Source organism: Manacus vitellinus, unplaced genomic scaffold (genome assembly GCF_001715985.3).
Source record: "Manacus vitellinus isolate BGI_N305 unplaced genomic scaffold, ASM171598v3 scaffold_28_pilon, whole genome shotgun sequence".
Lineage (NCBI taxonomy): Eukaryota > Metazoa > Chordata > Aves > Passeriformes > Pipridae > Manacus > Manacus vitellinus.
The window spans coordinates 2,389,656-2,417,470 of record NW_021940122.1 but is presented as its reverse complement, the minus strand read 5'-3'; the positions used below and the strand labels follow the sequence as shown (position 1 = coordinate 2,417,470).

Below are 27,815 nucleotides of genomic sequence, written 5' to 3'. Positions count from 1 at the left end.
GAACAGGACCTACTACTGGACTAAAGAGAAGGGAAAACTGACAGAAGTTTCACACTGATGTCATGAGAAAATCATGTTAAGATGGTAAAAAATGAGCTACTTTCATCTCTGTTGAAAAATTTTGGTTAAACAAATACTGAATATTTGCCATGTCTTTTATGTCTTCTCAAATCATAAATTAAAAACAGATTCGCCTACCAATTCCTCCCAACATTTGGTCTGTGGATTCAACACATACAAGAATATGTAAAAGAAGTTTCAGTTTATGGTCATTTATATATTTCTTCAGTGAGGAAAGAAAATTTACAGTGAAGGATGTTTGGTTGAGGTTCTCCTATATAAGAAGACATTGAGTTACTACAAGATAGGAAACTGAAAGAGAAAAGAAGTGGCCATTTGTGCTGATTGGTAAACTCCTATGCACACAGTTAGTTATAAATTTATAACAAATATATACTCTCTGTTCACTGTCCATATTTTATGTATCTATCTACTATATATTTACTAAGCCATGAAAGGCTTGAATCTGAAACATGCTGACAACTTTCTGAGTAGAAGATACTTTATCAGTAGACCAGAATGCAGACATGCAGGGTAATCACAAGCTCCCTGGATTTAGGTGCTGCAGAAGCATCCACTGAATACACAAGTTTACATTCCAGGAAAAAGGAATCTCTTCTACATAGAATATGAGCTCTTACAAGAAAGTATCTTTCAACCAAAATCAATCTGTCTCCATAAACCTAGAAGAATGATTCTCCTGGCCTATTAAAAATGTAAAATGACTATAAGAAACAGCATTTAGAAATAGATTATATACAAGGAGAAAATTTGGTGATTCTAGTGAATGTTTTTGCTGCTCTCGAACACAGTATTAAACTATAAACACTATGCACTCTTCAATTCCTCCTATTTTAAGTACTCAAATATATTTCAGTACTCACTCTATGGATGACTTTAAGATGTTTGAAATATAGAAAAACCAGCAATCTAGTATGACATTTTTAGTGCTGAGAAGCAGTTTGTTTTGTAAGGCAGGTATGGGAAAAGGCTACCACCATTCTCCACTTTAAGCTTATGGTATAGCAAAGGCATTATTCTGGACTGTTGAAATGACTCTATGGACACTGGGGAGGTACTTCAAAGTTAAAGCTTTGTACTTTATAGTGAAGGCCAGTAAAGTTCTTTATTAGGGAGTATGAAGGCTTTTGCAATGTTAGTAGCCACCATACTGCTCTCCTCCCTCATCCTCAAGTATATCAAGCTGTGTAACTGAGGTCCAAATCAAATTTCAGCCAGAAATCTCATATGAATAAGGCTCTCTTATGAGAATACCTGTTCTTTACAGTTTGAGTCAAGTTAAAAATACTAAGCATAGGAGTTTGCAGTATCTTCTGACCAACACCACAGTTAAGAAATACAGTGCTTGCAGAAAATAAATTAAATTGGACAATATCTACTAAGTGCTCTCTTCCTCTCATTAGAAAGAGGAAGACTCTGCTGATGCCCATTTCCTCCAATGATATAAGTAATTCTTTGAACAGTACATGCATTTTTCAAGGGTTAATTTGACATCTCTGTGCCTGTATTGTCTTGGGACTTTGAAGCAAAACCTTCAAATATGACTGACAGAACAGCCAGAGATGTAATACACTGCCTCTGTGAAAACACAAAAGAAAGCATACATGACAGTGCATGCTTCAAATACAGTTCATGTAATTCCATGACTAAAAATTAGCTTCAAATTTAATTTTCTAGCAGAGTCAGAAAGGGCCCATTGTGATGCTTGCTGGATAAGACAGGCCCTGTCTAGCTTTTTACCACCTTCAACATAAATACAGGTATTAAAGGAGATTCAAACGAGGATAATCATTTCCATGAACTGAAATTAGTTGATGGAAGAAATTAAATGGATTACTTGGATGATGGTTGATGGATTTCTTGATTAGTTGATCACCTTATTATTAACGGCCTAGGGAAAAACCTTAGAATACAGTCAGAAGTATAAATACACATACTCAACACTTTACATGTATCTGAACTAATCACTGTTAGAGTTCCACCAGCCTGAAGCAGATCCTCTGTTTGCATTGACAAGAGAACACATTTCAGAAAGTAGGTGGCAGTTTTTCAAACACAAAACATTTCTACTTTCACCAATTCCTAAAATAATTTGTTAGGGGCATAAAGGATAGCATTTAAACAATAGAAACCTGATCAGTAGTCTTACTATAACTAATACCACAATAGAGGAAAAAATACTGTGAAACTGAGTAGCTATATGATTAATTATTGTCAAATACTTACTAGAGAGAACTGTCTTATGATTTAAAGTCTTGCTCCAAATACTATCCTCTACGTTGTCTTTAACTCCAAATTCATACTGTGTGTTTGGCTTCAAATTGTCAATCACAGTCTCTGTAACTGGGCAGAGCTGAAAAACCCATTTCTTGTCTTTACCCTTTTCTCTGTAGCGAACTGTATAGAACCTGGTTGAGGAAAAAAAAAAAAAGAGAAAAATCTACACAAAGAAACAACAACCATTTTTGTGAAGAATTAAGAAAATAACTTCTAACCACCACTGTTCCATTGTTCTTGTTCTTTCTGGTCCTTTTTGGTCATCAAATATCAGCAAAGCCAGCATATATTTCACATATATACATCCCATCATACAGACCAGGACATTATAAGAAGGGCAAAAGAACAGTCTCCTCTTCACAAACAACCCTGTGAACGAGGTTCTAACCACAAACTGCAACCTCATTTTGCAAGCAGTTCCTGTGATTCTGAGATATGCCAGAACTAGTCAATAGAATCATGTGTCTACTACTCAACCGACTTCTCAGAATCTTCTACATCAACCCAGTGAAAGGTGTTCCCTCAAAACTAGTCCAAAACATTCTCAAGAGAATACCAGTAATAGCTGATGTTTGTCTAACACATTCCTCATTCAGTGATCCCATTATGCATTGCCCACACTTCAAACAAGAAAACAAACCAAGACATTAATTTTAGCAGTTTAAGTCAGTAGTGTGATAAATGCTAACAGACTATGAAATTAAAAAACATTTCTACAGAAATTGCCCAATTCTATCAAGCAGCACCACCCTGAAAAAGTATGACTGCAATGCTAACCAATATAAGAATGCAATGGAAACGGTGAGAGCTTCAGCACAAGAAGCCTACTATAGTCTCGTTTTCAATACACATACTGAATCACTACCAGAATGGATTGGAGATTTCTGGTTTTGTAAAAACAAATCTCAGAGACACTTGGCAACTTTCTAATCCAAGTATTACTGAAGATTGTTACACATAACATAAATAACACATATCCATCGCCCATATCCATTTCACATTTGCATCATCTGAAAAAGAATTAATTCCACCCAACTGTATTTTGCCACACTTTAACAGAGCAATTTAAGGCTTACAACTTAAGATTGTGAGATTTATTCCAGGTATTATATAGGCAAATGTATGGAGACGAAGGAAACGAACTTAAGGAAAAAAAACCAACCAAAAAAAGTTCTTTAATCAACTGAAACAGTATCAAAGGTCCAGAATAAAATTACTTGGTGGACCAAATACAATGTAGTCAATGCACAAAGCTGCCTTTGCCAAATTTACAGAAGAGCACTTTCAGAATACAGTACATGTGAAACATGTTGAATACAAGGAAATTCCTATTTCATTATTAAAACACAACATAAGACAAGGCAAGTATGGAAAATATTTGCATACACAATGATTCACTCTGTTTATATATTTTATCTTATAACTATCAATTTTTTTTCTTGGCACCAAAAATATAGATTCTCGTGTTTTAGTTGCTACAATTCAGTTCATTCAGGTACTTCGCCAAGTTACAGAACCAGTATTTATGTTGGCTCATGTAACTCTTCATTAGCTGTACTACTTTGTGTTCAAAGCAAGAATAGTATAATCTAAAAAGTTCAAAAGGAAAGGAAAAAAAAGACAAAAAAAATAGAAGTAGTGAATATCCTCTCTCTTATGAATTCCTACGAAGGAATAATCTGCTCCTTACTTCTGTGGGCTGTGATCTATGCAAATTTCAAACAATAGATCTACTTATCAGTTAAGCTGGTAAAGAACATTTTTAACAAGAAACTATTGGCAACATTAAAATAAGGAAAATTTCTTCTCCTTTATCCTCTTAATCCATTCATGAGTGGTCACTCAGACATTAACAGATAGGAAAAGCTTGCTTGAACTCCCTGTCAAAGGCAAAGGATACAGCAGTAATAAGCAAATCCAGTCTTCAATATAAATGCATCTTGTTGGATCCTGTACACTTTTTTGGTAAGGAATTTGGAATAAGTATAGATAGATCTATGACCAAAATGTTAATCTCAAGTGGAAATAGCCACCTTCTTCCCACTGTGTTGGAAAGAAGAATTTTCATTTGTTTTCTTCTTCATCTGTACATTTTCCTACCTGTTTTAGTTCAGTGGGATAGAAATAAAGTGATTTTATGTGATGGGAAAAAAAGAGTATACTGATTCATTTCAGTTATTGAACAGTCTAAATGAATACCTGCATCAGAAACGACAAAAAACCCATTAAAAACTTGTTCACAATGAATAGGATTTTAAGTGGCTGTTCCCACTTGCTTCTAAGGAAAAAAATGTTCTATTTTTGATTGCTGTCTCCATACCTGCAAATTCCTTCACCCTAGCATGAATTAAAATACCAATAACACTTGCACAACAAGAAAAAATCTTTCACTAAAATTCAAAACTACTAAAAAAACTGACAAGATTTTCACAGTTATGACAAACTATGCCATTAGAAAGAGAAACATATAGCACAGAAGAAATTGTCTCTCAACTCCAAGATTTCCAAGCCTGCAAAAACTTCATCAAGCATATAATTATTTCAGTGAAAACTTGCCATAGTGCATACTAAAAACACTGACTGCGATGACAGAATTTCCTCAACCATTTCAATAAAAAGCAACAAAAATGAAGTTCCATTTAACAATTTGCAAGTCACGATCGTTTGACTATCAAAAATATCCAAATTGTATACAACATGCACTTTTGGGGAAATGCAATCATTTGTTTATGGAGTACAAATCCAGAAATGCCAAGCTTTGTCATAAAAGAACAACAATTTATTGTTAAACCAGAGCAACAAACAGCTGAATAAAATGCAGTTTCAATGCCTGACTGAGAACATTTTACCAATTGAATTTTGTTATAATTTTAATTTCTCCCTTTTTCAGACCTTCATTTCATAAAAAAATGCACTGTCAGACACTCAACACATATAACTGAAGACATGAGAAATCAATGACATCCAGTCATCACTCTCACGTATTTATCCCCTTGTGGCAGTGACATACATGCACAACAGGTGTGCAGCTGGCCTGCTGTGTGTGTCAGAAGCTGCAAAACTTTCTCCTGAACTGCAAACACTTAGTGAGACATCTCCATAGATCCCCCCCATTACGACAGAAGGCAGGCTGAAATAGAGCAGAGTCACTGTCACACGGAAGGGAGAGTATAGTACATGTTTCTCAGACAGAACACTTCCCATTATCTCTGTAAGGTAAGAATATGAAAAACTGATTGCATACTGCAGGGCCCTAAAGCTAATATCAAAGTAACAGTCAACATCAATAACAGCTAATATCAAAGTAACTTTGGAACAGTCCTAGGAATGCTATTCACAATTGTGAATACTAGTTAGATGTTTCAGCTGGGAGGTGGTGCACTCAGTCACAAGTGGTAAGAATTTATTTTATTCTGGATTCTCAGCAGGTACAAAGACCTAACAATCATAATTTAATATTTACTGTTGATTCTTTATTTGTTTTGGTATATGGTGAGGGATTTGAAAAGGGTACATTTTATCAGAACAATGTTTGTTGAATAACTCTTTCTATTTACAACAAATGCTAATCAAAAGATCGCAGAGTTCATTTCTTTTCCAGCTAGCACTCTATGAAACATTAGAGCTCTTTCGTTAAGCTCCATAAAAATTAGTACCTATGCCTCTCCCCCTAACAGGCAATGCTTCACTTATTAAAGGATACCTCCCATCAAGCTACCCTGGGGACTGTAGAGAAATTTTACCTCTGTTTTTACCAGACAACTGAAAGCACAATAAGATTCAGCAACTTAAAAGGTGAGTGATACTGTTCCACTCAGAATAGTTAATTCATGCAATAATGACGAAAAAAAACCCCAAGAAACAACAACAACCACAAAACCAAATGACCCAAAACAAGAAATTGAACCCACTACAGTAAAGGAATAAAGAGGCTACATTTGCCAAGACTGCCTCTCTCGATATGTGTTTGTGCAGCAACATCGTATGTTTAATGTCTGCCTTCTTCAAACTTCGCCTACATTAACAAGCTATATCTTTTACAATATTCTGACTTTTCTTACTTCCCTATAAGATGGACACAAAATGTGATGGCAGAAATAAAATAAGACCAATTTTGTTATTTAAATACAAATTACAATAATACTCCGTAAGCCAACCACTGTAGTGATTACTCTGTCGGCAAAGCTGATACAAGACTCTCAGCCCAACACAGAAGGATGTTTCTCTTCTATGTTCAATTTACATAGTTAGTTTTTTTAAACTCTACAATGCAAGGCAGTGCTCTGCTTAGAGATAGCCTCTTGATTACACTAGAAATCAAAATACAATGAGCATTTTAAAGAAGCAGCACAGAGAATTTTTGCTTTTGAAATTAAGCAGATCTTGTTTGCTGCTAAAAGAAGTAAAATTCTAAGATGGATAGGCAAAACATTATTTTTTGTATCACTATTACTATGAATGACTCTGTCTCACCGAGAGTTCCAGTGCTATTTTTCCAATTTTTCACCAAATCTCTTTTCAGTCAAATTCCCAGAAAATGCTCACATAGTTAAGTATTCAGGCACAAAAAATTAGATACTGGAAATCTTATAAGGCAGATGGTTTTATGAGATTTCCAGAGTAGGTCAGTTTGTATAAATATCATGGGTTTATTTGGAACCAGATCCCAACTCCAAACAATTTAATCATGACTATTTTAGTCAAACGTAACACTAAACAAACAATTAAGCCTTGGAGATATAAGAACATTCTGGCTCTGTCATTTCATGTTACCAGTGACAAAAATTGTAAGACTCATTTCATTTTCGTGCATAGGAATGTAATCAGACTTTTTAAAAGAAGATTAATAATAAAATATATTTATTTATTTGTTTATTGTTACACTTCATTAGAAGCACAGAATCCATTTAGGGCTAGAAAGTAATAAAAGAAATGGTTTGAACTTTGATTTTTCAGATAGAGAGTGTTTCACAAATTGGCACACGGAGTTGATTATATTATTTTGATTATATTATTTCCCTTTTTATTGCCAAGTTTACTTTAAAGTAACAGACAGACATATATAAAAAGATGGAAAGAATTACAGTTAAGTTTGCAAAGCATTTTCTAATTTAGTTTTCAGTTTTACATGATCGCTAACATGCATTTTCTTCATGTAATTTTTTTAGTAGAATGACTGAAAGAAATTGAAGAGTGAGAGCTCTGAAGAATGAGAGGCTGAAGAGTAACAAATCATTCCATGTTTAGACAAGCCTTTAGCATATGCTCCCACAGCAGTAGCTGAAAAGCATCTGAAACTCAAGAAGTGCATTTGCTGCTGTATGTTTTCCTTAAGAAATTCTTCTAAGTTTGAAATACATTTTGTACAACACAAAGTATGATTAAGTTGGCAGCTGCATAGTGAGAGGCTTGTAGATAGGAACAGGCACATATATTTCTGAATTTAGGGTTTTAAAAACCCCACTATGTACTGTACAATGTATACTACATAGACTGAATACGGATTTTTCTCTGTTTTTCGCTCACTGTCTTCCTTTTTTTTTTAAGCATCAGATACAAACTAAATAAAACACAAAATATGCACCACTTGTAAGTACAACATTAGGATATTTAAATCACGGGCAAACAAGTTTAAACAATGTCAGTCAGAATTTGTCAAAGTTTTTAACTTAAAAAAATACTTTCAGGTTTTAAGTTTCTATTTCGCATGTGTCTGAAAGCATGTTTGTTTTTCTATACAATCCACTCAATAGAATACTATATTTTACTGTATCTACACACCCTGTGTTTGTCTAACATGAAAAATAACATTTTCTATTCCTTCCCCTGACTTTCCCTCCTAAAGAACTGAAAGTTAAAGTCCATATTTTTTGACCCCAGCTTCATTTTGGGATCTTCAGAGTTGTTCTAATCAAAGCAAATGCAAAAAAAAAGAAAAATCTATAGAGTAGTCTCTCTTTTTCAGACCTAAATGGGCAGTAAAGACAGTCCCAGCTCTATAGCAGCTCTGTCCACTAATGTTTGTTTGCACATAGAGAGGCAGGGAGAAAACAAGTCTCTGCTCTCTTGGAAACAATAAAAAGAGGAACTGAACGTGGCTGTCCAGTAGGTTATCATGACTTTCCCATCCTCCCTCGCCAACTGTCCCACACTGGTGCAAGAAAAAGGAGGATGTTGAGAAGCTAACTCCACGTAGTGGAATCTTTCTGGTGTCATGTAGGTTTCATCAGTTACATAGAAATAATCACTTGAGTTTTTTGGTTTAGGTCTTTTTATTTGGTTTTGGATTTTGTTCTAGTGTTAAGGCTCTGATCAGAGATAGTAGTCACTTCATAAGGTTCTGATCAGAGATAAATGTCACTTCAATGAGGCTTCAAAATTTGACCTTTCAAAGAGTTTTGGTCCACAAAAATGGCAGCGAATACCTTTGCTTCAACAAGAAATTAGCATTTGGGGTTATCTTGAAGGAAATACACAGCATTCTATTGGTTTATGTCCTTAATCTCTAGAGAGTTAAGAAAGCAAAGAATGGTTTGTTGAAAAATGTCACAAGAACTTTTTCTTCACTGGAGTTTCTTAAAAAGTACTTTGTAGATTCAGAAGACCACTATGTGCCTTCAAGAAGCAAGCAAAAATTTCACTGAAGCAGTAAAAGATACCAATGCTCTTTTAGAGCATGGCACTTCTAATTCAAAACTCATTTGCTTACAAAACCAGATCTTCTAAGGAATATCCCACTGAGATCAGATTCGCACCAGAGAAAATCTTGGCTAGCAGATCTGTGCTGTTCCATGTGGTTTTCATCTTCTGAGTCAGCAACATGTTCAAATAACTTACATTATGCAACATTTGTACAAAAGCCTAATGTCCACCCAGGGGTGGTAAAATCTGAGGCCAAGAACAGCGATTCCATTTCAAGACATACAGAGTTACAAATCTAAAACATGGTGGGATATTTACTGACAGAATTGAGTTAGGAGGTCCTAACTGCCACGTAATGCCAATGTCAAAGATCAGAGGTTAGTCACTAACGGCAATTTTGAGAATGATTAACAGTACACAGCAACATGTCACAGTAAGGAGAACACACCAGCTGAAAAAGTATCAAGTAAGTGAGTAGAATTCCCCTGCAATAGAAATGTTGATGAATTCATTAACTGCTTTTTAAGTCTTGTACTTTTAACACAATGCTAACTTGCTAAGAGTGGGCTACTTCCTATTTTTTCTTATCATACATTATCAACTGCCATTCAAATTAATATCCTAAATTAATAGTTTTTCTTCTATACACTGACTAGAAATATATATGGATCTAATCTCTCTTGAAATTACAGATATACACACCATGGTCACATAGAAAACTGTTAACATCATCTATATAAATTCACAAGCAGTTTGGTCCAGTAAAGGTAAACAAAATAAGAGCACCACTTAAGTGACTTTTTTTCTTCATTAAATTTATTAGTCTGTTTGATTGCAAAATAGGTATATACCCATACTTTGACATGATTGTTTGTAGCTAGATTTCTGTGTTTTTAAACTAGCTACTCCCGAGGGTCAGGGAATCTTTAGAGCTGAAATAGAGGGAGATATTCAAACAAAATGAATGATACGACTCTTATAGGCAAGTCATTTTATGCAAACAAAAGGGAAATAGAGAAACAGTACTTTTATACAGTCTGACAATATTCAACAAAATGAAGGGCACATTAAAAGTATTTTCTGAGGGGAATCATTTGACCAAATTAAACAACACTTAACTAAAAACAGCATACCATGACTTGGCACAAAGACACAACAAAAACAGCTGTCTTATACTATAGTAGCAAACATACAGAATGTATTCTAAACATAACAGGACACCAGTAGCACACTGGGCTAACTGAAAAACATCCCATACTGTGTTAAAGAATTTGTTCAAACTTTGAGTCAATGAATGTCCAACAAGAAAATTCAGCTACTGAGGAGAAAACCCAAAGCTGATGAAGGCGTTGTGGTGGAGACCATATGCCTTGAATTTCCAGGTGGATTAGTACAGGATATAGGCTTCTTCTAAGTGTTCTTCCTTCCCACTGCACAATGGGGGTTGTAACTTTGGTGCTGACACAGCACGTAAAGAAGATACGTTCCCTGGTAAAATTGGTGCTAAAGTCTTTATGTGTACAGAACACTTTAAAGGCTCCTCCAGCTCATTTCTTTGACTGCTCACGGGAGGAAAATATTTCTTTCTTGAATTGAAAGAGCAAAATTTAAGCCTGAACCAACTTTTACTTCTACTGAAAAAAAAGTCCAATCAAATTACATTTTTGGAAATTTCCTAATAAACATTAACATTGTTTTCTTCAAAAGTGTTTGAAATTCTGACTGGTGAGGAAGATCCGAATTTGTTCAGGAGAAATTTTTGAAGGTTGAAAAGGTTTAGTCCAAAACTTTTGAGAGTTAAGAAAAAGGTCATATTGGTAACATGGGATGTTTTTTTTTTGACATAATGTATGTTTGACATTCAGTCTAATGGCATCAATGGGAGTTCTATTACGAACACCAAAGATTCAAGTCTAAATTAGACAGTACCTAGACAAATATTAGACAGGGAAAAAAATGTTTTGAATAATGAAAAAAATGCATGGTTTTACATGGTTTAACAAATGCATGGTTTTACAAAACACTGCTGAGTCAAATGGAGCTTCACACAATGTAAATGGAGGCAAAAAAAATTCTTCTGTCATGAAAGGAAGAATACAAAGAGAACACCAAAATGACTGTCATGGTTTGAGAGCCCCAGGGAAAACATCTGTATTAACAATTTAAATAATTGCAAAGATGAATTTTATTAATCTGCCAAGAGTTGCCTAAAATGTACGAGTACACTTTAATGAGAAGCTCCCAAGTACTAAGACTTCTCTTGAAACTGCTACTTGGTGAGTCTTCATGAGCTCTCCACCTACTGTAACACCCATTAAATAACTGCAGCACACCAAATATGTTACAGTAGATGAGATCTTATTTTACTTACAACAGAAAATTAATGAAAGCTGTATTATATCAAGATCAGGAAAGTTGTTTCAGTGATAAGATCAGATATAGGAAACAAAAATCAAACACCATTAAAACAAGGCATCATTCCCCTATCACAGCACAACAAAAGAATTCTTTTACTTTTATTCAGTCAACTTTAAAAAAATTTTTCCTGTGATTTAACAAAGTTTCTTTCAATTGGTTAAGATATAACTGAAGGTAGAGTCAAGGCAATTGGTTTAAGAACAAAGGATGTACTGTGAAATAGCAAGATTTTTACTTCGGCATGTAGATTTCTGACTAAATTTTCACTTAAGACAAATAAAGACTTTCAAAGTATCAAATGACTAAGTGAGAAAACTTACTTTACATTCAGAACTATTGTTCCCAACATTTTTGTTTCCAATTAAAATTTATTTTAGGCACAGCAGAGAGCTATGCTGAGTTAAATCAAGAGAGTAATAAAAAAAGAAGGTTTTTCCGTTACGTTACCTGTCACTAGCACAGTTACTTGTTGCTGTCCAGTCATGTTGAGGGTTGACTAGGATGCCCCAAGAGAGAAACACAGAGGTTGGGGTGAGGGTGCCAACTACCAGCTGCAGAGGCTTTTGTGTCTTGGTCCGACCTACATACAAAATATATAAAGTTAGCTTCTCTCTCCTGCAGTTGAATAGTAAGGTAAATGAAGGCCTGCTTCACTTCTAAGCTTGAAGGGAAAGGTGCAACAGTTCTTTTTTTTTCCACAGTCATCATTTCTAATGTATGATTTACAAAATGGGCAGAGATAGTGTCTGATCTCTTTTTTCGGTCTAATATTCCAGTTAAATCTAGTTTTTGAATATGAGCAATTGGTGATTTGGGTATGCTTAGTACAAGAATAAGCTACACATAGATTAAATTCAAGGCTCTGGCTGTCTTGTCCCATATCACAGAAGGTATGACACAGAGTTCAGGATATCAGGAAGTCTCTCTTTGGATGTGACAGAAATAGTAACTTCTGGGTAGATTTCTTACTAACACTGCAAATAGGTCCATAGATAATTGATACTTTCTGCAGTGTTCTTCATGAAGAGTAATATAAAACCTATGAAAGTTCTTCTGCCTTTAACTGTAGGTAAAATCAGAGTCAGCATCTGCATCTGGGGAATTTTTGTCTTTTAACTATCTACTATATTGAAAATGTACAGCTTTTGCATGATCCTTCACTTTAGCTTTGCTCTGAATGAAGGAGCACAACTCTTGTGTAGAGGACGGACTTTATTTAAAGAAAGTTTAAAAGCTAAAAGGTGGAAATGAACAAATGATCGAGACAAACTATTCTAAACCCGTGGTTTATAGACTGCTATAAACCTAAGGAGAACCTCTGGTGTTTGGAAGATGATTAATTAAGGGAAATTGATATATTATTTGCATCACATTACATACTTCAAAAGTCTAAAGGATCTGTACCTCCTCAAAATGTACAGGTGACAACACATTCCCTGAAAGTTTGTAAGCCACTGATCTAACGGTGCTATTTCTCACTGTTGTGAAACAGACCCAATTAACTTTCTTCTCATGCCTTTTCAATCCTGTTATGAGGGTAGACTGTAGATACAAAAATTAATTATGACCAAATAGTGCACTGGGCATTTTTTGTTTTTGTGGGTTTTGATATATATATGTATGTTGCATCTGAAAGGTAAATTACTTTCCAAAATCTTTCCAGACATACTATTTCATGTCTGCACAAAACCAAGTAGAAATTAATCCCAAGCAGTTAGCAGGAACTAGAAAAACAATCATATAAAGATCTGAGAATAGTTTGGGTTGGAAGTGACCTTTAAAGGCCCTTTTGAAAAGGTCCTTTTAAAAGTCCAAGCCCCCTGCAATGAGCAGGGACATCTACAACTGGATCAGATTTCTCACAGCCTGACCTCAAGTGTTTCCAGGGATGGGGCATCAGTTTATTTTTTGCAACAGTCCAGTGATCCTGAGAGTCGTCTCCATATTGAAGTTACATAAAAGATCCTGTCTTCTTTCAAATACTTCAAGAAAAAGATGCAGTAATGTTAAAATACCTGAACAAGATTTCTTGTTTGAAACACGTGCTGGTCTTACTGAAACCAAATACCGTGGCTCTGCATCTGTAAATGAAGACAAATGCAATTAGTACAGATGTACTATTTATTTGAAACAGGGATTAATATATTAACCTATAATTAACAAGAAAAAGTCAAATATTCAGTGAATTATCCAAACTTTGTGATCTTTAGGCATGTTTTCGTTAAGATCTATGAAGTTTAAAATAATAAATGATTTGATTAAAACAATTTTGAGATGGTGAATTTAATTTGGGAGATTACTCTTCAGAAATAAGATTTTCCCTTACTCTTAAAATCAGATGTCAGAGATTTCTGCACTTCTTAACTACTTAAAGCCAAGCTCTATTCTCATCGAACTGTAACATGAGAGAAGTCCTTATAGGAGCTTCCAGCGAGATATCCATGGGCAGAATTTGGCTCACCATACACCAATCAAAATTATATTCGCTATACTTTCTATAAAAAAAGCATTGATCTATATAAAATTCTTATTCTACTTTAGATACATTTATCTAGATCTGTATCTATACATGACAGACTGAATCTCCTGCATATTTCAGTGTAACCGACTGCTTGAATTCTACCAATTAAACAGAACCACTAAGAAATCATTCAATTTTCTCTTACACCCAGATTTCTGTAAAGAGAGAGAAAAGTAGTACTGAAAAAACCAGAAGCTTTCTGCGCTACTGAAAAGCCTATGTGGGTAAAAACACTCTAACTTAACTTCACTGATTCTATGCATCTAAATCACTGGAAGCCCATACTATGGGTGAATTTTAGTTGTTTAATTACCATTTTTTAATGGTTTCAACCACACCCAGTAACTAAGATGAGCATTGAAAACAGCTGCTCCAGGCAGTGTGGACAAAAGAATTAGTCAAAAAAAGTGCATAGCCAAAGTACAAATACATCTTCATCTACAGAAAAATGTTCTGGAATCTGTGTAATCATATGGATACTTTTTGTATTGAGACCTAAAACTTGAAATAAGTGACATTTTAAAATATTTTGATTTCTCTGCACTTTAATCCCAGTTTCCTCCTGTGCATCCATGACCACTTGTGACGCTGTTATGACTCTCATAAGTATTCAACAAAATTAGTTTCAAGCATCACCTTGAAAGCTTGTGAACTACAAAGTCGGTCTTCAAAGCTGTAAAAAATTACAGTTTTTTCAGCAAAATTTCCAAAAATTGTGAAAGAAAGTTATCCAAACGGTTTGGAACAGTTAGTTTTGCTCTGCTCCATAACTGGAAAAATTAATTCTGGCTGAAATCTGATATGACCTGTGTAGCAACATTGATATAGATTAACTGCTAAACAAAATGTGGTAATAAACAAAGACAGAAAATGTCTTTCTGTACATCTCAAAGATACAAAACCTGGAATTTTTTGGGAATCATTAGTTCTAACAGGTGTTTTTGTTCTGTAACAAAGTACTCTCTGTGGAAATATTTTTTGTTATGTGCTGCTCATTAAGCTTTTTCTTTTTTTTTTTGGTGGATTTAACAAACGTTGTCTTGATAAAAAATAAAACATATCCCTATTTCGTAGACAAATGGCTCTTCTGACTGTAATACCATCTATAAAAGGAAGTATTTAGGAAAATGGACTAAGACTAGATGTTGAGAGAGTGCTGCTATAGAACAGGCAGGTTTCAAAAGTACCACTTGTCCAGTTTAGAACCACTGAATTTAAGACAATATTGTGATCACAATAACTGAAATCAGAATTTGAAATTATTAAACGAGTACATTCAATAACTGGAATGCAACAGTAAATCTCTCTTCTGAACTTAACTAAAAGTATCTCTTCATTTAGAAATATGATTCAATGATTCCTGAGCAGAACCACACACATTGCCAGATAGATGCTAAGAGTACAGCAACTATAGTTTAAGTTAAATTCATTGCTTTGATGCACAGTATTAAACCATTATGCATGGACTGGAGAACACATGCCTTGAAGTGCTTTTATTCTAGGTAAATATATGTTCTATATCCAAGGCATCTGAAATCAAGAAATGCAGACACCTTCTTTAATATCATGTAATGAGCCCTGATTCAGGTTTAGAAATGGGAGTTCTTTCTTAGTCTTCCACTGCAATTTAACATTTCTTTTAATAACTTCAGAGGTTTCACACTGTTTCAGTCCTCTTGCTGAGAAATATATGTCAGTTATCATCACAACTCGGAAATCATCTGATGCTACTATGACTTAAAACATTGGCCTTAAAACATTGCCTCATCCATGTATTAAACTCTATCAAGCTGCAAGAAATATTTTATAATAATCTGTGTTCTTTTATGATGTCTGTATACACATAATTCGCTCTACAGATCCTGGGGAGAAGTGAGCAAGACATGAAAAGAAAAAGAAAATGCTGTGAAATACCAAAACCTAAATAAAATCATAAGCTGGTTTGTACTAGTTCATCTTAATGCTTAAGAGATAAATTGCTGAAATAAGAGTTAGGTAGCAAAAGGTGATTGTCAGTCATAAAAATATGGCTGACTGTATGTCATGATTCAGAGAATATACCAACTGTTTACACTGATATATATTTAAAAAGAAAAGTACATTTTAAAAATGAAATGATAACCTCAAGTAAAAGCAAATCGCATCACAGAGTAAAGACAATCCTGTTTGCAACTGAATATTTCTTATTTTTTTTGAACTGTATTTAGTAAGATAAGGATAGTTACATAATTAAGATTAATGTTGAAATATCTGGACACAAATGCACAAATCCAGCATCTGCCTCCAGAAATCATCTCAACATTAAGCAGTATACAACAGAGACATATATGACACAGATGCAAGATACAGAGCTGTCTGTCTCTCATCCAGAGCCTCACAAATGAAGGATCCCTACAGAACAATGAAAACTTTAACAAGTTCAGCTTGAAATACATTTCCAAATTTGCTATGAAAATCTTAGCGGCTCCTTGATTCCTAACACATTCTTAGAAGGCTGCTACTATAAGACTAACTTATTAAGTTTACTTGTTTGAACCTATTATTCTCTGGCCCCTTTATTAAAGCTAGAATGACAAACATCTTGGCTAAGAGCTCCTTTCAGATCAGAAATAATGTCCAAAAAGTGACCACCTTCAATTCTTCAGCCACAAAGGACTACAGGAAAATGCCTGGATGTACCAGGGAAGTGCTGGCCAACAAATCCAAGCCTAATTCTTAGTGATATAATTCCCCAAACGTGGGCTGTTTTGACCATTCAGTTCAGAGGCACCAATACATCAGTAAAACTGCTCTTTCAAGTTTAAATGTCCACAGTAGAATAAAGCAATGCCAGTTTGAAACAAAGCACAGCACTCCTGCAGGCACATACATCTAACCTAATGATTTCTGAAGCAGAAGGGGAGTCACACACCTAAGACATCATTATTGTAAAGCAATAGTATTTGTATCTATAGCATTCAACACACACAGTAGAGACATGCATATGTGTTCAGTACATATTCTTACAGCTTTTCCTCTCAGTTCTCAAAAGTATTAGACAGAAATGTTCAGTCATCTTGTTTTAGCTTTTAAACATCAAGACTACTACAGTTTGATGAACTGTCACCTGTTAGATGAAATAGTTTTCCTAACTTCTTCAGTTTCTCAGATTTCTTTTCATCCAGACAGTCCAAAAGGCATGCAGAATACAAGTACACCCACAATTTCTCACAGAAGAAATATTTCAAAGACTGCAAAGTTTCACAAAAGCAAACCAGCACCTTGGAATCATTGTAAAAGAAAAAACTGACTGAGATTCAGTTTTATTAATGAATAAAATTACTAAAAGAAAAAAGCTTTTATTATCCACCTTAACAGCTTATGAAGACAACCATAATTTCACAAAAATACATGCCACTTATGAAATCAAACTTGCATAGGAGAACACTTACTTCCATGTGCTGTGAGCTAGGCTATCAAATCAGTGGCAGCAGGTATTTAATGTGCACTACACAATGCTAGCAAATTTTGGTTTTGTTCAAGCATACTATTCAGTTCAGGGTTCTGCCAATAGAGAAATGCAGTTGGAAGCAAAACAACATAAGAATGAACTGACTGATGAACTCAGAATAAATTTTAAAATAAAATGTGACAAACATATCATTAGAATTCATAGGCCAGTGAGTTCAGAAATCAAAACAAAGTATTTTTTAGCTTCAGGCTGCAATCCCTTAATTTGTATTTAGGGATTGCTAAAGATTTACTACAGGAAGTTGTTAAAGGCAAAGGCCAAAGGTGGAGAAAGGGGAGTATTGAAAGCATTGCAGGGTATCATGCATGGGAAAAGACAGAGAAGTGGGACAAAGAGGCTGGCATGAATGAACCTGCTTCTGGTCAGTCCACTTGTTTAGATGCATGGGCAGCTGCTGACCTCCTCCAGATCCTCCATTCCTCTAGGATCAACTAACATTAACAATGAGAATCTGTTTTTTTGGGAAGTTGTCAGGAAGCAACATAATGCTGAATTAATTTTCACATGATTTGGCATCTAGGAAAGCATGTAGCTAATATATTTGCACTTTTCTGGTAATTGGTCAGATACAAAAAACTGCACACTAAGATCTTTCAGCTAAGGACTGCTCTAGCACAGATCTCTGAATTATACTTTTTAAAATATATTCAAAGGGGTACTAGAATTTTGCCCTATATACATATAGGCAAAATTCACATGCCACTTATTATGGTTGTTATAAAGCAGAATTACCAGTACATTCTCCTCTTACACTGTAAAATCTTGTTTAAAAAAGCCAAAGCCAAAGCACTGCCCAACCCTAAGCTGGTTATTAGAAACTGAAAGAGAAATTGATTTTGTCCACTCTGTTAAGTAATTACTGTTCATTCTTACAAAATTTCACTGTCTCCACCCAATTTTTTGGGTTACTTCAACAGTATCAGCTATCTCTAGAAGACTGCCTTGTAGCCTTCATAGCCAAGCTAGAAAAAACTAACACAAATTTCTCAGGTAAATACTCTTTCTTTATGAGTCAGGCAGACTGAACAAATTTAGATAAAGGTCTAAGTCAAGCCCAAAACTTTTGGATGAGTCTCTTCACCTTTTCATTAGTCTAGCTGAATTTACATTTGGATATCTCTTGACACTGTCTGAATAGCTTCCATGACCAAAAATAATATTGTTTACTGTGATGTAAGCTCATCAAGTACACTCAAAACACATTTGGTATCCTGATAAAAACACAAACTTCTTTGAAACAAACTTTGATGTTGCCTCATCATTATCATTTACCCTTCAGTTGTGATTCAAATTAATCTATCTACCAATGCATGAAGCTGCTCAAGAGTTTGTTGCCAGCCAGTATCAATTCATTAAAAGTTCAGGAAACCAAACAGAATCCTTTTCTCTTTGTACATTCCCTCTGCAGGCAGATCCTAATTCAAGGATAATGTTGCACAATTGCTGGCTTGTTTACTATATAAGTGGCAAAAGAAAAACAAATATTTTAAGGTAAAAACCATTGCAGTGAGGTGCTGAATATTTTAATGGATGAAATGTAGGTGGATGTCACACTCTCTACAAAGCCATATAGCTCTCTTGAAAACCCTAGGAAATATCATGTTCTTATTAATTTCTTTCAAAATATATGCACCTATACACACACAAATTCATAAATTAATAAATCTTCTGACTTCAAGTCTCTTGTTAACAGAATCATAAGAGGTGTGTGACCCAGCAGAAAACCTGAGAATAAATTTCATCTTAATCAAAAGTGACTGAGTGGGAAATATGGAACTCATGGGCTTCAGAAATATGTATTATTGTGTATACATACTGTGTCATCTATTAAAGAAAAAAAGTTAATCCTTGCTTCATCACCCATATTCAAGTTCCAACTGAGGACAATTATTCCAAAGAGAATATGCTGCTCCGTTAACAAAACCAAGGATGGAGAGCTAAATCAAGGAAATGTCTCTAAGGCGTTTCTTTCTGCTGTGTAGACCTATACTCTTTGTTCGAAAGGACAAATTATCATTTTCTTACAGATTTTATGCATTGTGGAGTATCTCATCTTCTGTGTTCATTGTTTCAAGATTGTGAGTGCTTCATGATAAGCTTTAATGACTATGCATGTGCTCTGATGTGCTGTAGAGCTAAAGAAAGGTGCCTACAGTTTCCAGGTATTAGCTATTAATGTTAAGGTTACGAAATACCAAAATCCCTTAAGTTCCAGGTGACTCTGAGCTTTCTGTTTTCAGTTTCGTAAAACATTCGGTATTAGAGCTGCTATTAAATAGTCAGTGCTCATGATGTTACATTCAGTCCTTTTTCCTCTTTCCAAAGATCTCAGAGAACCTGAAAAATATTAATCCTCACTACTCCTGCAATACAGTTACACAGGTACTATTATGCCTAATACATACATATATGTATATATATGTACATATATGTGTATATATATATATATATATGTATATATATATATATATCCGTATACTACAGAAAATCCTGTACATCATTCTTAGTGAACTGATTCAAAAGCTACATGTGGGATAAATCAGATAAGACAGACACAGCTTAAGCGATGGTTATGAAGTCAAACACTGGACTGGTGAGAGAATTACAGAGAGATTCCAGGAGTAACAACTCATGAAAAGGAAAGTCAACCTTTGCCACAGTGATCTAATCAAAGTATCTAATAACTTAATTATTCTGTGTCTAGCATCTTATTTTTTTTCATATTTTATTCTGCAGTTTTCAGCCTGGAGTAGACACCTTCAATGGCCTTAACTGACCTCATCAAAAAGATGGCAATTATTACTTCTGTGCTTATGTGTCCTTATTTCCCCCTTGTTTGACACCAACATCACCAGCATTACAATGATGGGAGTAACCCAGATTCATTTCAGGCTAGAAAATCTTAGAGAAAGCAACAGGAAAACCCTTAGAGATTAAACAGATTTCTCAAAAGGTCAAATCCTGGTATGTCAATTTTTTAATTATTTATTATTTCTCCCTGTTCCAGGCAACAGAATATAATGCTCTTGACATGGTTTAATCTCTTCCATGAAACAACTCATGGAATTCCATCAGTAACTTCTGACATTGAAGCTACAGGTTATTCTATAACATGTAGAACTGGAGTAGATCCCTGCCAGAAAAGACATAATTTTGATACAAATGTTTCTGTCAAAGGGAATCAACCACGCAGTTCTCAAGACTGTTTCACTACTTCTTGCATTATTTGTTAAAAACTTGCATATCTCCCTTGTATTCTACTTTGCAACTACAGCTTTAGGCAAACCATCCCATTTGATCTGTGATGTGGTCAATTTAGTACAGTCTCTTAGTACAACAAGAATCCTCAAAATAAATATCATTAGCAAACTTTTCCAAACAACAAAAAATTTTTTTTCTCCTTGAAGGATCTACTTTCACCTGAAATTCTTCAAAGCAACCTTAAACAAACACAAAGGAACCTGAGCAACAACCCAATAAAAACAAAATTTAAGAAACCCAAAAATACATATTATCCTCACTCTTCCTATAATTCATGCATAGTTCCCACAAAGCATGTAAAGAAAATATGCCTTACCAAGTTCTGTTACATAGTTTTTTCCATCTGAAGGTAAAGGAATGTACTGATTAGAAAAGAAGTTGCTTCCATAACCCAGGACAAAACCTTCTAGTTTGGTGTTTTGACTTGGTCGGAGATATCTCATGCAAACGGTGTCATCTGTTGCATTGATCTGAACCTTCAGACTCTGCCTTTTCACTGGGGAAAGAGTGAAAAAGAGGAGATCAAAATGTGTTATCTGCAATCATATATTCAGTAATGGAATATGACAATATAACAATACAAGGCTGTTTCATTTGCTAGTAGCAAGCACCTGAACAATTTCTGAAAGGTGAAGTCTCCTGGAAACCCAGTGTATTTAAAAAAGTAAACTATCAGTCATGGAAAATTGTGTTTGCCAACATGACTGTTTTTCTACTAGTTTAGCATTACCATTAGCTGTAATACCTACAATTGCAGTAGTAAAAAAATGCATGAAGTAACTGGTAAAAATGTAAGTATTTTTTCCTTTAAATGAGAGAGTATAGTAGCATTAGCCATCTATAGTACCCATTGGTGAAAAAATACAAGTTTTTCTTTTGTTTTGTTTTTAGAAGAAAATATGAAGTTTTAACATTAAGTTAATCAGTTAATCACACCGCAGAATTAGGGTAGAGGATAAATAGTAACTAGATTCAAATAAAACTGCTATGATTTTTTTATTTTTTTTTTGTTATGTTGGGCTGGAAATGTAATTTTCTATTTGGAACTACACCAGGACACCTAACTAACATATATGCTTTACTCAAAATTACAGACACTTGTTTTAAACATTCAATTTTATTCTTTCCAGGGGAACAGCACACAGCACATAAAGTAAAGAAACATCTTGTATATCCATCTAAAAAAGTTTGACTTGTAGCAACATGGAATGACTTCACAACAGAATAACTATCTTTTTCAGCTATAAGTTGGTGTTTCGTCTTCTTCTTGGTGTGGTGAGGCAGGATTGGCTTTTCTTTCCTCGGTATGTACAATTTTAGTATTCCCTTGTCACTGTTAGGCCTATCATATTTCCAGAACTGTTGAATTGTTGGCTTTTCCCCAAACTTATGACACCAGCACTAGACTAGTACACTTTGGGTTATTATTTCTCTTCTCATTCTCAAAATGTAGATTTTTAATCCCAACAGATTTTGAGGCATCTGTCCAATCATAAGGGCTGAAATTAACTTATCAGAAAAAACCAGAACTTTGCACACAATCATTTACTTCAGGAGCTAAATCCTGAAGTAATGTTATATATGAGATAAATGATACATCATGGAATGACAGGGTAGAGCGATCCTAAACTAACTCTTTCTTTCTCCTTCCTTCCTTCCTTCTTTCTCTCTTTCTCTTTCTTTCTTTCTCCTTCCTTCCTTCCTCTCTTTCTCTTTCTTTCTTTCTCCTTCCTTCCTTCTTTCTTTTTTTTTCTCCCTCTTTCTTTCTTTCTCTTCCTTCTTTCTTTTTATTTCTTTCCTTTCTTTCTTTCCTTTCTTTTTCTCTCTTTCTTTTTTCTTTTTTTTCTTTCCCTTCCTTCCTTTCCTCCCTTCCTCCAACTCCCTTCCTTTCTTCCTTTGACTCTCTCTCTCTCAAGTAATTGCAGACTGATATTCAAAATTTCTCTAAACAACTATATATATATCACCCCAATCTACCTTTAATTTTTAGAGAAATTTTAATCACTAGAGTTGCCAAGAGGCCAAAATCCCCAATTCATGAAGATGATTTAGGAGGTGATTTGAGCATCTGCAGTTGTCTGCACACAGAATGTAAAGCCTTAAGCCAAACACTTTATGCCTCTTCCCTTTATAGAAAGAAGCATACAAGTAAAACTGATGGAAAACATGTGCCTCCCTTCCTTTATCTAAAGACTCATCAAATAAAAGCATTCAGCCAGGAAACCATCACAGTTTTCCAAAGGCAACTCTGCCAGGTTCCAGAAGACTGCAAGGCCTCTAGAAAACTCAGTTCTGTGACATTTTCAGCTGTACAATACCATCACAGGGAAAAGAGTGGCAGTTGCTTCCTTATCTAAATGACATCCTAACTTGTTTTATTTTCAGTACACAAAACTGCTGCGGGTGTGCAAGTCTGAATATCGACAAAGCTCCAAACAGCAGAAAACAGGAAGAAAAGCTAACAGACTTCAAACTCCTCTAATGAACTTCATAAAGACACCTAGTAAAAAGTGGCAACGTAGTTTAGCATTATTACCTCTGACTGACAGTAAGTTACATGTGTTTTAATTTATGTAGTCTGCAAAACTCTAACTTTGGAGATCTAAGCCTAAAAGAAAGGATGGCCTCCTGGTCTCTACCAAGTATTCATATCTAAGAACAAAGTAAGACTTACAATACTCGATTAAAATATGGTAATTTGATTACTGTATTAAAGTTCTTAATCAGTCTCAAAATTGTGTTTAAAAAAATTAAGTAAAGATCTATTTTAATTATAAATTTACAGTAGTTTCAACCCTCTTTTTTTTTACACACAGTTATATCTATGTATCTCTCAGTTATACTTTACATCAATTTGAAGACCTAATTCTAATTTAAGATTGAATTCAACTGGTTTGGATTCCAATTTGATAAATACCATGGTTTATTCATAAACAGTCAATTATAGTGACGAGTGGTCTTGGTTTGATTTAAGCCTTAGAACTCTCAGTGAGGTTTCTAAAACTAGAAAGTCTAAATGGGATCCCAAAACAGCAATAGCTTTGAGATAGGATCCTTTAGATCTTTTCTGTATAGCTAGCATATCAAAACCACTCAGAGAACTTTTAAACTTGAGCCAGTTCTAGTGGAAAATAAACAGGAATAATGTATTTTGAAAAACAGAGAATAAGGCAGAACAGAATGAAAGGAGACGAACTGAAAATTTTAAAAAATAAATCTTTGTCCTCACCACCCTGTCTTGACAGGGCAGGTCCTTTTCCCTTAGTTCACTTTTAAGTATAGGATCCTTTCAGTGATGGCCTGGATGGCAACGCACACTGCAGAGTCCCCATAGCAGTTAGGAAAAAATCACTTAATCATAAAATCACATGGATTGGAAAAGACCTTTAAGATTGAGTCCAACTCAAACCTAGCACTTTCAAGTCCGCCACTAAACCAGATCCCCAAGTGCCATATCTATATGCCTTTTAATACGTCCACGCATGGTGACTCAGCCCCTTCCCTGGGCAGTCTATTCCAATGACTGGTAACCCTTTTGGTGAAGATATTTTTCCTAACATTCATTTTAAACGTCCCCTGGCACAACTTGAGTCCATTTCCCTTTGTCCTATCACTTGTTACTTGGGAGAAGAGACAGACCACCGCCTCACTACATCCTCCTTTCTGGTAGTTGTAGAGAGCAAAAAGGTTTGCCCTGAGCCTCCTTTTTTCCAGGCTAAACAACTCCAGCTTGCTCAGCCTCTCCTCATGAAATTTGTGCTCCAGACCCTTCACCAGCTTTGTGGCCCTTCTCTTGACACACTCCAGCATCTCTATGTTTTTCTTGCACTGAGGGGCCCAAAACTTAACATAGGATTTGAAGTGTAGCCTCACTGGTGCTGAGTACAGGGGAATGATAACTTCACTGGACCTGCTGACCACAAAATTTATGATCCAAGCCAGGATGTCATTGGCCTTCTTGGCCATCTGAGGACAGCTCATGTCCAGCAGGCTGTTGACCAGCATCCCCAGATCCTTTTCCACCAGGCAACTTTGTATTGTTATGACTCAAGTGCAGGGCACAGCATTTGGCCTTGATGAAGGTAGACAACTTCCACAGCCTTTCCCTCATCCAGGAATTGAGTCAGATGAGGAGATGAGGTTAGTCAAGCAGGACCTCACCTTCGCAAACCCTTGTTGACTGGGCCAAAAAAACTGGTTATCTTGTACATGCTGCATGATGGCACTCAAGATAATCTGCTCCACGACCTTCCCCTGCCCAGGAGGTCAGTCCTGTAGTTCCCCAGATTCTCCTTCCAGCCCTTCTTGTAGATGGGCATCACATATGTTAACTTCCAGTCAACTGAGATCTCCCCAGTTTGTCAGGACTGCTGGTAAATGACTAAAAGTGGCTCAGTGAGTACCCCTGCCAGCTCCCTCAGCACCCTTGGGTAGATCCCATCCAGCCTCATAGACTTGTGCATGTCTAAGTGGTGTAACATGTCACTAACCATTTCCCCTTGGTTTAGGGGAGCTTCATTATGTTCCCCATTCCTGACTTCCAGTTTAGGGAACTGGGTACCCCAAGAACTATGAAAAAGTAAGGCAAAGAAGGCCCTGAGTACATCAGCCTTTTCCTCAGCCTCTGTCGCTCTGTTTCCCCCTGCATGCAGTAAAGAATGAAGATAATATTTCTTTTCCTTCTTGGAGATCTAGCTACAGGGTCTGCTCCACGCTTTTCTTAGCTATCTTCTACCCCTTCTGTAAGCTCCTTGCTTACTATTCCTTCCCTCCTCACAGCAGAAGTCCCCCTAGCAGAAAGGGCCCAGTCCATCTCAGCAAGAGCACTCTTCTCCCCTTCTTCTTGATGGCCTGGCCCAAAGAGCAGTAAAGAGCAAGGCAGACAAAACTTCTTCACTTTTATTCAGCTGCATGTTTTTAAGGGAAAATAACTGTGCTAAAGCAAAAATACAGATACCACACTTCGTATGACTAAACCACATTCCTGTTCATGGGCTCTGTGGATTCCAGAATCAGCGAAAACAAGGGATGAATTTGCAACTGGTAAAACAATAACTGGCCAGTTTCTGGAAATGTATGAACAGAAGTGAAGCAGCCTAGAGCAGGGAGAGCTCAATCCTACGTGCTGCACAGACACTGCCAGTCTAGTCAAGAGAGGGTCAGCCAGAAGCAGTACAGATATAAAGGACTTCATATCAATTAACTTGGTAAATGGGGACTGCTCTCAGGAACATATCAGCACTTGCATTGATCTCACAGCATTTTGAACAACTAACAGGAAAAGCATTCTCCTTCTGAGTAATATGTCTGTCTTAGCCACCACTCAGACAAAGATCCATTAAATACGACTGAATGGACAAAGGAAGTCCCAGGAACTTGAATGTTATGATACTATGATAAGAATGTCTTTGATTTTGAGAAAATAACTTTGTCATATTATGATATCAGAATACCTTTTTCCCCCGCATCTTCTTGATGAAAGAGTTGAATGATAAACTAGATACCTTCTAATTCCATTCATTTGTATCAGCCTTTGGCATGTGTTATTGAAACTCTGGTCTTAAATACTTGCATTTGTAGCATAATTCTTTTACACTGAGGACATCTCCAAATGGAATATTCTGGGACCTATAGCTACCTCTGTAAAACACTCTTTCCCTCTGTGTTTGCCAGCAGAAATTCCACACTGATAGGCAAGTGTTCTCTTCAACAAAAGTTAGTTGACTGCCAAAATCAGCAGGAGAAACTGTGCAAAGCATATCTGAAGTAAAAGCACTATGTTAAGTGCATCAAACTGCTGGCAGTTCTAGAATCACTCTAAGGAAAGGACTCTTTGCCTGTAACTGTTAAAGACAGCTTGATGAATCAGCTGCATCATAAAGGAACCAGCCACCAACAACTCTTCAGAAAGAAGAAAATAGCTACAACTAGTCTGAGGAATCCAGCTGGGAGCACCATAGTTTGATTAGTTGGAATGTATAGGCAACAAGAGCCAAAAGCAAATAAATATTGAAACTTAAAAAAAATTAACTCTAAGTTACCTAATTGAAATTTGCTTCTTTAAAATGTGAGAGCAGCTACAGAAATTAATATGCAAAACATACAGCTGGACAATTGCTGTTCAAGCTTTGGATCTACCATGGATTACGTCAACTATCTTCTTTTCTCTTATCACGACTTTAATTAATCATGGAATAATAAAGGAAGAGGGGGAAGACTTCCTAAGCTACCATCTCTTATTCCTACCAACTAGCTACAAGACAAACAAAGAAGTCCAATTTTCAATTTCTACTTTCACAACAAAAGTTCAGTCAAAGCCTAATGATTTAGGTCTAACATCCCCCTAAGAAATCACCATTGCAAAGCAGGCTATGAAGGCCAAATAGTATCTACTAAGAATAGAATATAATTCTTTGCTATTTAATAACTGGAGAAAAGTAAGGAGATACACAGAAGTAGTTCATTGGGCTAGTTGCATTAAAGGAGTATCTGTTCAGTAATTGGGGACAATGGTTTTTCCAACCTATAAAAGCAAATAAAACCATGACTTTGCTTCCCAAAGGGAAAAAAAGAACAAAAGAATTTTGTTTCATTAACAAAGACTTAAAGCCTTTGAAATTTGGTGTCCTCTGGCCCACTATTGTTACGTTATTGTTAGTAGCAACAGACGTAAAGTGAGTTAAAATTGTCAGGTGGTTTAATATTCTTGTTTCAAGGAACACAAGAGAACACAGGTGATGGGATGACTAGAACAAGAATTAACTGGCTCTTTTTTGTTTCTACCTGAACTCCAAAATATATCCTGGCCTTGTCAAATGGAGTCTCTTCAGCTGAAGAACACTCTGTTTCTTTCTTCAGCTTGAGAAAGTATGTCAGCAGCTGGCTGATAGATTATTAACTAGTCGTTAACACATTTAAAACTTCAAGAATGAAATACAAATTAAATAAAGTAACCATTTTTTGTTTTGAAATTTTTTCATTTTGAAATAAATTCATCTTGGCATCTTACATTTTGAACTCTGTTTCACTGAAGGCTCAGCAAAAGCAACACTGGGATGAGATGTTACTTTCACTCATACTGTCAGTCGACTGCTGCGCTTTAAG

At 35.6% G+C, this 27,815-nt stretch overlaps 1 protein-coding gene across 2 annotated transcripts in view; it reads right to left on the bottom strand.

The window, feature by feature from the left end:
* The window catches only part of ABI3BP (ABI family member 3 binding protein), a 142,074-nt gene that overhangs the window by 97,628 nt on the left and 16,631 nt on the right, over positions 1 to 27,815 (bottom strand). For both annotated transcript variants that reach the window (XM_029960708.1, XM_029960709.1), the window contains exons 2-5: positions 21,028 to 21,207; positions 13,434 to 13,499; positions 11,866 to 11,998; positions 2,308 to 2,489 (exon numbers count right to left, since the gene is read on the bottom strand). In XM_029960708.1, coding sequence (XP_029816568.1) covers positions 2,308 to 2,489; positions 11,866 to 11,998; positions 13,434 to 13,499; positions 21,028 to 21,207 — 561 coding nt within the window. The remainder of the gene's footprint in view (positions 1 to 2,307; positions 2,490 to 11,865; positions 11,999 to 13,433; positions 13,500 to 21,027; positions 21,208 to 27,815) is intronic.